This window comes from Mus caroli, chromosome 2, assembly GCF_900094665.2.
Source record: "Mus caroli chromosome 2, CAROLI_EIJ_v1.1, whole genome shotgun sequence".
Classification (NCBI taxonomy): domain Eukaryota; kingdom Metazoa; phylum Chordata; class Mammalia; order Rodentia; family Muridae; genus Mus; species Mus caroli.
In genome coordinates, this window is record NC_034571.1 from 80,104,470 (window position 1) to 80,117,784 (window position 13,315).

Here is a 13,315-nt window from a genome sequence, read left to right on the forward strand (position 1 = left end):
CCTCTGTTTCCCTTGATTATTTTGTTTCCCCTTCTAAGTAGGACTGAAGCATCCACTCATTGATCTTCCTTCCTCTTGAGCTTCATGTTGTCCTTGAGTTGTATTGTGGGTATTCCTCACTCCTTGCCTAATATTCACTTATCAAGGAGTACATACCATGTGTGGTCTTTTGTGACTCAGTTACCTCACTCAGGATGATATTTTCTAGATTCATCCATTTGCCTGTGAATTTCATGAAGTCATTGTTTTTAATAGCTGAGTAGTATTCCATTGTGTAAATGTACTACATTTTCTGTACCCATTCCTCTGTTGAGGAACATCTTGGGTGTTTTCAGCTTCTGGCTCTTATAAATATAGCTGCTATGAAAATAGCTATACCACTCCTGAGCATATACCCAGAAGATGCTCCAATTTGTAATAAGGACACATGCTCCACTATGTCCTTCAACAGAGGGAATAAATATGCTAAAATGTATTGTATGGTCATCACATGGATGGAAATCATGTTTTATAATTCAGGAAATACATTGTAATTCACCTTGGGTCAAAAATGTTTCTACGTGTCACTCAATATAAATGTACATAGTGAATAAAAGAACATATATTTTGATGAATATAGGTAGAGAGCAGTTATCAAGCAAGACTAAACTCAGGATATGTTTAATCATGAGAGATGATGTCTGGGATTGCATTTCCTCTCTATCAGCTTTTTGCAGCTTTCAAATCTATAACTGCAATTATATCCTCACTAGATTCTAAGTTATATACCCCAAAAGCATATTGTTGCCATTCCAAGTTAAAAATAAATAACACATCCAACATATTCAAGTAAAACGAATCAAAGAACTTTTAAAATCTCCAATTTATAATTTTGAGGGATTTTATATGTAAGTATTATATTTACATAATTTTCACCTGTTTCTCTTCTCCCCTCTTTCTCAAACTTAGAGCATCTGTTCAAATTGAAGGCGTGTTTTGATTAGTGGGACAGCATAGGTGCTGAGCCCTTCCCCACTTTGCAGAGATTTCTTATAAACACTCTTCTCAGAGCCTGCTTCACATCCTTGTTTCTCAGGCTGTAGATAAATGGATTCACCATGGGACTCACAAAAATACAAAATACTGCTATAATTTTGCCTTGCTCAACAGACCTCTCATTTGCTGGTCTCAGGTACATGCAGAAGAGGGACCCATAGAACATAGTAACAGCTGTCAGGTGTGAGCCACAGGTAGAGAAAGCCTTCCGTTGCCCTTCACTGGATCGGATCCTCATGATGGTGACGAAGATAAAAATGTAGGAGATGAGGATAATGAGAAGGGAACCTGTAAGATTAATCCCAGCTGACACAAATAAGGCAGTTTGCTTGATGTAAGTGTCAGAACAGGTTAACATCAAGAGGGGAGGGTCAGCACAGTAGAAGTGGTTGATGGTGTTGGGTCCACAAAAGGATAGACGTGAAGTCAGTATCACTTGCATTGTGCCCACCATACTACCCCAGAAGTAAGGGAATGTAACCAGGCAAATGCAAACTGGTCGGGACATTTTTGTGCTGTAATGTAGGGGTTTGCATATTGCCATGTACCTGTCATAGGCCATGGCACCCAGCATGTAATATTCCGTCAACAGCAGAGTGACAAAAACAAAGCACTGAGTAAGACACCCAATGTAAGAAATAGTCTTCTTCTCGGATAGAAAATTGACAAGCATCTGAGGAGAGACATTTGTTGAGTAAAAAATATCCACACATGCCAAGTGTGTCAGGAAAAAATACATGGGGGTTTGCAGCTGAGGAGTGAACCTAATTAATAAGATCATGCCAAAGTTCCCAGTCAGTGTGATGAGGTAAATCGTGAGGAATACCAAGAAAAGAATTGGCTGCAGTTCTGGTCGGGTGCTTAGTCCCAGAAGAATGAACTCAGTTGCCTCAGTGCCATTGCACTTAGCCTCTGGGTATGCCTTCATATTCTCTAATGGAGAAATATGTAAGAGACAATAATTAAATTACCTGTAAAAACCCAAATCAGTGCTCACTCCAACAATATGTTTCTTAGAAGAATGTATGGGAAACATTAGAAGAAGCTGTTAGAATAGCTGAGCAACTCATACAACCTTCAATGACGATGACAACTTGGGGATACCGTCTGGTTGCAAGATCAAGTGATTAATATTTAGCTCCACATCTGCATCAGAGCTAATATCCTGAAACTGATAAAATCTTTTGGAACATACTAGCTTTAAACTGTTCTCCACCAATGGAAAAGCTAAGCATGAAATCAAACAGCATCTTAGGCCTAGAGATGAGATTTCTTTGCTTGCTGTGACTTTACACCTATGTTTGCACCAATGTATTTTAAAAATGCTTTGATTTGTAACTTCCTTTGTTCTGTTACTATAAAATTTCCATGAAGCTGCTTCCATGTTGGATCATTGTATCTGAGAACTGAACATATATACATATACTCTTACATATATACATATCTCATATACATCTACATCTACATTTAGCTTCATGGGTGTGAGAAAGTTAAAATTACTTCCAAAGTTAAAGAACTTTCTGTTCAAAGCAGCTCATTTACTGTGCTGATTATCACATGCAATATATGAGAGTTTACATCCTTTAAATTGTACTGTTCTGGCTGATCCCCACCTTCATCTTGAACTCTGCTATAATACAAGAGAGTTGACTTTGCTCTCGGTGTTCCCAATAAGGAATCAGGACTGCTGTTCCTCAAATATAGTTTCTGCCATTGGTGAGTATGGGAATATGGCAATTAAATTATCATACAGAGACCCCCATGGTCACTGTCAACAAAGATAATACTGGAAATTGCTGGAACCAAGAAGTGGTTTACAGCCCATCATCTTATCAATATATCTGCATTCCACTTTTCCTTCTGAAATTATTGATGTTTTTAATTTGTGATTCTCTATTCAGCTATTTGTTGGTACATATGGGTAAAAACTTACTTTGTATTATGTTATCCAGAATATGAACAAATGCCGGATTATATCATAGCATATATTAAATATATCATTATGTGCATCAATGAAGTAGTTTTCTAATTCATGACAACTATTTTTTTCAGGGCATGTACATTCTTACATATCTGACATTACCAGGGCATGAATAACTACAAATATTGGCCAGAGTGAAGAATGTATTAGAAAAATCAATAGGGATTTATTCAAATAATAAAGCTAGTTCTGATGATGCGTGACATAATCTTAGTAATCAACCCTTAACATTTTCCTGTTACACAACTAGAAAAAAAATTAAAGCTGAATCTGTTTTGAAAATGTAAGCTAGCTTTTTTCACTGTATCATATCTCAGAAGTTCAGGAGGTAAGGCTGAATATACAACCTTTAGACTGTAGCTACTCTCACATTTTAATAAAATCACATATTCACTTTTGGGCCACTGGTTCTCAGTCTGGAAGCAGGTATAGGCTTGAGTTACAGTCCTGTCCACAGTGACCAACAACAAAGGAATGAGATCCTGCAAAAGTTTCTATGTGATTGTGTTGCATAAGAATAAAGAATTGACTTACATAGTTGAGATAACCTGTTTAAATGAATACAACTTTAATTAATGGCACCAGATGCCTTTATTTTGGCAATGTAGGATTGTTCTATTCAGTGAATTCTAATATACTGTTAAATGTTAAAACTCCCCAAATGTAAAAAGTTTTGTAATCAATGAAGATGAAAAATATCTCTATGAATTCTGAAATAGAAAAATAAAGACTCCAACTCCTATGGTATTCTTTCGTGGCTAGAACGCTTGAATACTGAATTTTTGGATACACTATGCTGAACCAGGACATGAGCAAATCCCACTATTAAGATACTCTCTTTATTCACTGCAATTTCTTCATTATAAGCAGAATACAAGTGAGAAAATGAAAGAGATAATAATACTTCAATAAAAGATAAAAATTAAATATTTCAATTTCATTGAAAGTACTTCAGTAATTCCTAGGGAGAAGAATTAAATCTGTGTATGATGTCGAGGTAGTTGCAGCACAGAACAACTTCAAGCTTCAGAGAATAATTTCTGAGAATTTTAACAAAAAGGTGATTCAGCTTAAATTTTCAAATCTGTATCAATGTTGAGAAGGCTGACAAATGAGCCTTATATGATAGCTTATTCCTGCAATATCAGCACTGACGAGGATGTAACAAGAAGATTGCCAGTAGTTTTATACTAGCCTGGGCTACATAATGAATTCCAGGACAGCATCCTTGGTTGAGAACTTATATCAAAACACACACACACACACACACACACACACACACAAGTGCACACACAGGAATGCACGCACAAGCATACATACATACATACATACATACATACATACATACATACATACATACATATAAAAAGTACTTATATATACACATACATAGAGAGCTTAGAAAAGAGCATGCCTTTGATCAAAGCATGATTCACTTGCCTAGAAGATCCTGGGCTCAGTACATCATCAGGTTTCAGGATAAGCCCCCCAAAAGGAGCTTCTTATAATGAAGAAGAAAGGAGCTTCACCATTTGTTTCTCTCTTCAGTTTTACTCAAATATTTTGACATTTCTTTTCTCAGGAGAAACTTATAAAATAAATTAGATGCATGTTGCTGTGGGAATATACATTCCTGTTCCAGATTCTATGGTTTTGTGTTTTGAAAAGTTAAAAGGTAAGTCAAAAAGACTATTATGCAGAGAAACTAGGACTCAGAATAGAAAGTGAGTCTAAATCGGGGCCTTAGCAGAGATGTCTGGCCTTCTCTCCTTGCAGAATATGTCTGTCCCCCTAGTCCATCAGTTGCCATGCCTGCCTCTGTTTGGGAGATTCTGAGTCTGTCTCCCTATGTTATTATTTCATCATAATAATACTTAAGGTCTCTAGACAATCTGTTTATGTTTTAAAAGATGAAAGGAATAAGAAATAAGGCACTATGTCCTCTGAGTTTTGTCATTGGGACAATCAGACTTACCGATGGAAAGACAATGATTTCTGAGAATCAGCACAAGTGGGAGACTTTATATCTGAGGAATTAACCTTAGGGACATGGACCTTTCTAAGCATTAATCAAGAAATCAGGAGGGAAATCAATATGATTCCCTCTGGAGTTATTACAATGAGAGCATCTCCATTGGTAAGAATTTTAATTTATGATTTCATCATTAAATGTTTGCAATATCTTAAAATGAATGTAAAAATACCGTGGTATTTAGGTATTTTAAGGGCCAATTTAAAGATACCCCTCCCATATTTTTTTTTTATGAGAAGACCTTTCCATGACTCCATTAATAAAGCCCTTATGGAGAATTTTAATTTTGTTTGCTGAATTTCTCTAGTGGGTTTCACTCCATTCTGTAGGTTTTATGTTCATTTGTAACTTTTTTTTACATGGTTTAATTCTCTATAAATATTCTGACAACAGAAATAATGTCAATTTTATTTTGGTAATCTCTGTAGAAATATGCATAAAGATTTGGATATTCAATTAGTGTTTAACTAATAAATAAGTGTTACATAAATGCTACTTTTTGTTTAATTATAATTAGCTCAACTAGAAATTAGGATATTTGGTACATTAACATGAACCATTTATATAAAGATATATTTATAATTTCATAGAAATACTGATTGATAGAATAGGGCCAGATATAAAATAATATGATTATTATGCACTGTTACTGTTCTTTTGGAGCAAAATTATACCTTTCCTAGAACTAAGATAATCTTTCTCACCAAAATTGTATTCTGCATTAATGCTTGGCATTTAAAAGCATACATGATGATAAAAAGAAAAATAAATATAAAGACTGTTCCTTTATTACAACCATACTAATGAATATGGAGAGAAAAGCTAAGCAAGGATGACTTCCAGGTGGGCGTCAATTTGATTTCTCCATTTTCTGTGACTCGAGGACATGGTATCTTCTTCAATAGAGTCATATCATCAAATTTCAGATGGTAAATAAGAGCAATAGCAGTAACCTGTAATGCCTGGGGTTCTATTAAACCTCGCTGGCCAAGAACTACAAAGGAAATATCCCATTTCTGTCCATACACATTTATGATAGCTTCTCATGCCTAGTAGGGGTGTTGTTGTACAGGATAACTCCACTTTAACTCCTGCTATGTGCATGCATATATGTCAAAGTTGCTTTAATTGGTCAGATGCAACTCTCATTTCTGAGGCTAACAGCTGAATAAGCTCACGTTTTCTAGTTCTTTCTAAATTCTGGCTGGGTGGTTTATCTCAGCTGTTCTGGCTCAAACTCTTCTCCATGTTCACTGATTAAATCTGACTTCCATCATCTTCCTATTGAATTGTTCTGCTAGGACTCTAACTCTGGCAATTTCTTCTAATCTTCTGGCTCCTTCTTATTCTCTCATTTCAATTGTCTCTGCTAAACTGCACTGAAAGACATGAACTCAGGAAAAAACTCAGCTTTACGGTACTGCATTCACTGCAATCACTCCCAACTCACTATCTCTGGGCAAGGCTCTTCAATAGCGTCTCTTCCTTGTGACGTTCTGAAGAGCTGAGCCTATTCTATCATTGTGTCCCCCTCAACTAGATATCAATTTCAAACATGGCTGCTCACAAACTAATTTTACCTTAAAGGTACATATCGTGGGTGTATCTGTATTGCAGTTAGATCATATTATAATCCAAGGAGTGTCTGCATTTCAGCCGGATCACATAGACCTAGAAGGTATTTGTATGTGATCCCTTATCAGAGCAGGTGAAAGTCAAAAATTTTGGGGTTCAAACTGCATCTTAGAGAACTTGACCTATGTTTGAACTCAGGTAAATTAACAGGCCAGTATCTAGCATCAGCTTCCAAGTTAGTCCCCAACAAAACCCGGACCTACCTCCAGTATCTAGGCTAACCCCAACAAGACTTATCTCCAGATTAATTTCCCCAAACAAATCTAGGGTTTCCAGGTTAATCTCCAACAAGTCCAGTCTCTGCCCAACAACCACCAATACAGAAGGATACAGAAGTTAAGTTTATGTTTTGACTCCCAGCACAAGCCAATGATGCTAAAGGGCATAGTGTTATTCCAATTAGATGCTTGCCAGGCTAGAAACACTTACCCTTCTCTTGCCACATTTTATAAATCCTTGGCCTGATAAGTGTTTGGGGCTCTTCTCCACCAAAACCATCCTGCAATCAGTGGTGGGCTGAGTCCATGCTTCAGCTTAAACAATGGTCCTGGTGTGATTGCATCGGCTTGGCTCCTGACTGGTCTTTCAGGGTACACTACCTCAGCACTACACAGCCATGTTGCTGGATTACAGTTCCTCTACACACACACACACACACACACACACACACACACACACACTTATCTGTAGATATGGAGCCACAATAAAATTACATCATTTTCCCCTTCCCTTTCCTCCCTCCATCAACTCCCCGAAGTATACGCTTATGCCTTTTTTTCTAATGCATGGCTGATTTTTTATTAATTTTTATTATATATCTATATATATATCTATATATCTATATATATGTATATATATATATGTGTGTGTGTGTGTGTGTGTGTGTGTACACATTTAGATATAGATGTAGATATACATATATTCCTAACTATAACCTGCTCATTCTGTGTAATGTCAATTGGTTTGTGTTTTCAGGTCTGACCATTTTGTCTTGGATAACTAAGCAATGCATTCTTCCCTGGAAAAGACAATATACACTGACTTCAACATTCCTTAGTTGCTGTGGATTGGGTTGAGGGCTTGAAGCAGACAGTGATGGTTTCACACAATCATGCTAATCAACATACAGAGTTATAGAACCCTGTCCAAAAATGATACATTTACATTAAAATCTCCTGCATCTGTGGCTCAGGGTATATCGTGGAAGAAGGTTGTAAGGTCCAGAGGACCAGGATGCTTGCTGTGAGATCACGCCTCCTAGTATATGATCCTAGTTCCAAGTCAGAAGATGCTCCCTAAAAATCTCACAAAACAACTGCCTAAACATGAGTAGAACAAAGCAAACAACAGACATGTCAAAGTGAATATATATATATATCTTTCTATAGTATGATTTATCTAAGGACAAGATATCCCAAAGTACCAGACATATACTTTGGCAATGCAACAACTTATTGAGTAGTTACAGTAAAGTGATTTTCAGATTTAGATTATTTTAAAAGTTCCTAATTGTGATTTTTGTCATTGATGGCACTCTTTATGAGGAAGAGAATCCATGAGTTTATACCTGTTATACCACAGAGTTAATTTCACATAACAGACTCCTTAAGTCAATAGTCCCCATGAAGACTCATCTTCCTCTTCTGGCCTTTGGGGATGCCAGGAAGTCACATACACATTAAACACAAATCTCTTTGTTATCTTCAACTATGATGAACAAAGAAATATCTTAAACATTTAACAAAACCAAAAATCATTATTATGACTGTCATTGTCTCCACTACCACATTTACTGAGGAACTTTTCAATGTCATTCTGGCCTGGCCCCCGTTAAGCACACAACAACAACAACAACAACAATACCCAAGAAACATAAAAACAATCACATGTCACTTTCTTCTCTGACAAATATCTAGTGCTGAGTTTTTAGAAACGCCTGACTGTGTTAGCATCTGATGGTGGACCACGCATGGGATGAAAAGAATCATGGAGATTCTCCTCTCCCGTCCCCTTTACTGACATCTTACTGGTTCCTTTCATTAGCAAAAATGAGAAGAGTGAAGCTGAGCACCATCGGAACTCTTCTGGCCAGTTCCTAACTGCTGATAAGGAAAAGACAGGAAGGTGTCAAAAAGCCATGTTACCATGTTCACATTATCTGTAAGATATTAAATTCTCTATTTTCACCCAAAAATGTAAATACCAATCCTAGAATCAGTAGATAGCTGAAACTTGAGAAAAACTGGCTGCTGTTCAGGTTTTTTGGACTCTAAACCTTTCTCTTTTCCCTGTGAGTGATTATCTTTTAGAGATTGCGAACACGGGAAACAGAACTTTCCCAAAGTATAAAAATATTCATTATAAACGAAAATAAATTATCCCATTGCTTTACGATTCCTTGGAGATTTGACTCCTCTATGATTTGAGCAGTTAAACTCAAGTTATCAATAAATTTACCATACTCAGAGCTTATTTATAATACTAATCACTAATGGCAAGAAATAACTGAACCATAGGGATTTGGTCCCTCTGTAACAATTTTCTTATAAAAATCTTGACTGTCTGCATATGAATGCTGTCATTGTGAACTTACTCTGCTTCTTCAGGTAGGATATCTATGGTTCATTTAAAGTTTGGAAGGGAAAAAAATCTTAATTGATAAAATAAATTGATTTGTAGCCTAGATGTCTGAATTAACAATCAATCATATTGAACCACTACTACTCTTCTCTGGTTAAGATGCTCACAAACAAATGGTCTAGAGGTGTATACTTGCATAACAGTAAAGAAGAGAAGCCAAAGAGCACATTACTATCTATCACTATGGTCTGCTTCCAATAGGAAAACACTTATCTAGATATTGTTGTATATATAGCCATATACAAGCCACAGCCTTTGTCCTTAAGGAATCTGTGTGTTGATTCTGAATCTAGCTTACAGCCTCTTATCTCCATCATGATTCTAGTAGCTTCAACAAATATTTTAGGTATTTGGCATATGTTAGATTTTCCTGAACTAATTTCTTCACATAGAATTAATCTATGTGTGAAATGATTTTTATGGCTTAGAAAACTAAGACAAAATGATATTAATGAGTTGCTGAACACATACAACTAGCAACAAGAGGATCTAAGATTTAAGTTCAGGGAGAGGAGTACACATTGCTAGGCGGGTTTGCATTCAGCTAACTCTCAGTATTTATATGTTTATTCTCCTTTTCTTTATCAGGAATGGCAGACAGTAATATTTGGAATTACTTTTGACTTCACAATACTCCACTACAATAAATAACACTGTCATAATTTTTACAATCATTTGGCTAAAAAATTGAACACTGTTAATTTCTAAACTTTATTGATTATTTAAAATTAATCAGGGGTACATTCAATGAAGGTACATTATATAATTACTTTGGAGGATTGAGTCATATAGGAAGCACAAGTGTAAGATCTTTTCAAGGTACAGTAAATTTCAAGAGTGCCAGGCCTGGTATGCTGAGATGCACTTATGTCCCTCACAAATATTCAGATGTGTTGGATATTGTTAGATTTGGTTTGTTTTTTTTTAATCTAAAATTAATGCCCTCTTCTTAACAGACTGTGTATACAATTAAGAACTCTCATAGCTTTCATTACTTTCATTTCATTATAGTAAAGGGGAAAATGAGGAAAGATATTGAATATTTTGAATCAGTATTTGAATTTGTTTTGTATCTTATTATCTTAATTAACAGTTCTAAAGTCCCAAAATTTTTAAAAAAATGGAATGCTATAGTAAATAAGTTTTACATGTCAATTCACAAAAAAACTTTTTCAAAGTGACTTGCTTCTGTTGGTATTATCTTTATAAATAAGGACCATATCCTATAGCATCATAAGTGTGTGTGTATCACTTAACGAGGATGTCAATTTTGGGGGATGGTTTCCACAATCTCATTCACTCTGCCTAAATGGTAAGATACATAATTCAGAATAGCATACATGGTACCTCATTATGTAGTTAATATGGCTATTATTTCTGATGACTTATAGTAAGGAATCTATATTGAGTGTTCTATATTTATTAAAATATTTAAGAGTTATAATCAGTAATGTCATGACAAAATCAGTATTCCCTTCTCTACGTTGTCACACTTTCCCCTACTGTTTCACCAGAGGCTTCAGATACGTAGTGTTTGCTTGCTTTCAACATCAGTCAATCATGAACACTGAATACTGCCAAGGTATGTCCATAAGTATATTAAACATGTGTGTGTGTGTGTGTGTGTGTGTGTGTGTGTTCATTACTCATGGAGTGTAGTCACACATATATTTTATATACATGAAATGAATAAGGTACATTTTATTGTCTCACACGAATTATGAGCAAAATGTACTGAGCAAGTGAAAATTTGAATAGTGTATTACAATTAAGAAATATTTGTTGATAAAGTATTACTTTGGGTGGATGAGGGTGAGGAGAATCTTAGCTGGAAAAACCATAATGAGAGTTAAGAGGGGCATATGAAGAGGTCTTGATTTCATAAGTCTATACACTTTTTATACCTTCAGTATCCTAAATTCACATATAAATTCACATCCACATGTTCAGAGAAATCATGAGCAATGTGATAAATAGTTGCAGTAAAAATCTTAGAACATCATTTTCTATCATTCATTATCTATTGATCTATCTACCTCTCTATGACTCTATTATCTATCTGTTTATCTATCTATCTATCTGTTTATCTATCTATCTATCTATCTATCTATCTATCTATCTATCTATCTATCTATCATCTATCTATATATCTATCTATTGAATTTATCTTTCTATCCATCTTTACATCTAGTCTATCTATGACATGTCATATATTTTTCTCTCTTTTATCTAACATTAAATTATCATGTATCTATTGTACATCTCTATCATCTATCTCTATCCTTCTATCTATCATCTATCTACCTATCATTTATTAATCTATCTTTCTATCTAATCTATTTAACTATCTATCTATTGTCTATTTACTGAACAATCTTACATGTATCTTCCTATTATTTAACTACAGATAAACCATCTATCTTTCTGCTATCTATCACAATTTCTCTATTAATTTAGGTATTTATAACAGTCAAATAATTATTAGGCTATTTCTTTTTACTACTTACCTTAACAGTTTGAGAAGAAACAAAAAATAAACTAGATAACCTGATGGGGATAATGAATAAATGGAAAGAAATAAAAATATAATTGTGTTTAATTTACAGGCCTCGTTTGGTGTCAGTAAGACAAAATGTTAAAGAAAAACTACACAGCAGTGACTGAGTTTGTTTTGCTGGGATTGACAGATCGAGCAGAGCTTCAGCCTGTGCTCTTTGTGGTATTCCTACTCATCTACCTCATCACAGTGGTTGGTAACGTGAGCATGATCTTCTTAATCAGAAGTGACAGCAAGCTTCACACACCCATGTACTTCTTCCTCAGCCATCTCTCCTTTGTAGATCTCTGTTATGCCACCAATGTCACTCCTCAGATGTTGGTTAACTTTTTATCAAAGAGAAAAACCATTTCCTTCATAGGCTGCTTCATACAGTTTCACTTTTTTATTGCCTTGGTGATCACAGATTACTATATGCTCACAGTGATGGCTTATGATCGCTATATGGCCATCTGCAAGCCCTTGTTATACACAAGCAAAATGTCCAGAAGCGTCTGCCTCTCGCTCGTAGCTGCACCATACATTTATGGATTTGCAAATGGCCTGGCACAGACCATTCTGATGCTTCGTTTAACCTTCTGTGGGCCCAATGAGATCAATCACTTCTACTGTGCAGACCCACCACTCATGGTCCTTGCTTGCTCAGATACTTACGTTAAAGAAACTGCTATGTTTGTGGTGGCAGGATCCAACCTCACTTGTTCTCTCACCATCATCCTCATCTCCTACATTTTTATATTTACAGCCATCCTGCGAATCCGTTCTGCAGAAGGGAGGCGCAAGGCCTTCTCTACTTGTGGATCCCATCTGATAGCTGTCACTGTGTTTTATGGGACTTTGTTTTGTATGTACCTCAGGCCTCCTTCTGAGAAGTCTGTAGAGCAGGGGAAAATTGTGGCTGTCTTTTATATCTTTGTAAGCCCTATGTTGAATCCCTTGATCTATAGCCTCAGAAACAAAGATGTGAAAAGTGCAATAAGGAAAGTTGTTAAGAAGGAAGTATTCTTGAAGTAAGTTGATAGGTGTGCAGCACCTTTGCTCTCCAAACCAATGGGCATTTTAAGATTACCAAATTACTTTCTGTCAATTTTTATTTTAATTTGTCTCTCAGAAATGACATATATCACAGCAGGGTATGCTACCTTGATGAATGAATAAAAATGAATTATAAAACTGCACAGACATATTGTTATTACTCTATAATGGTGCACGGGAGCTATTTTGGCAAAGGTAGAATTGTCAAATGCTTTGGAAGTAAGTTCCTTTATTTATGTGTCTGAAATTTTCTAACCACAGTAGGTCAGTTCTTTCTTTTTAAGATTTTTTTAATATGTGTTAACTTATAAAATTTCCGAGATATATCTTATATCATTACTGCAAGATAGATCTTTCAAATGATTTTATTCATCTGAATGAATCTTTATGCATATATATG

General features: G+C 35.5%; 2 protein-coding genes across 2 annotated transcripts; one reads left to right on the plus strand and one right to left on the minus strand.

Moving 5' to 3' along the window:
* Window positions 1–979: 979 nt before the first annotated feature.
* LOC110289958 (olfactory receptor 5M11-like) lies at window positions 980–1,963 on the minus strand. Its single transcript, XM_021156389.1, has one exon. It carries the CDS (start codon window positions 1,961–1,963, stop codon window positions 980–982), a length of 984 nt encoding a protein of 327 aa, XP_021012048.1.
* Window positions 1,964–11,955: 9,992 nt separating this feature from the next.
* LOC110289632 (olfactory receptor 1030-like) lies at window positions 11,956–12,894 on the plus strand. Its single transcript, XM_021155923.1, has one exon. The coding sequence runs from the start codon at window positions 11,956–11,958 to the stop codon at window positions 12,892–12,894; it is 939 nt and encodes a 312-aa protein (XP_021011582.1).
* The last annotated feature ends 421 nt before the right edge of the window (window positions 12,895–13,315 follow it).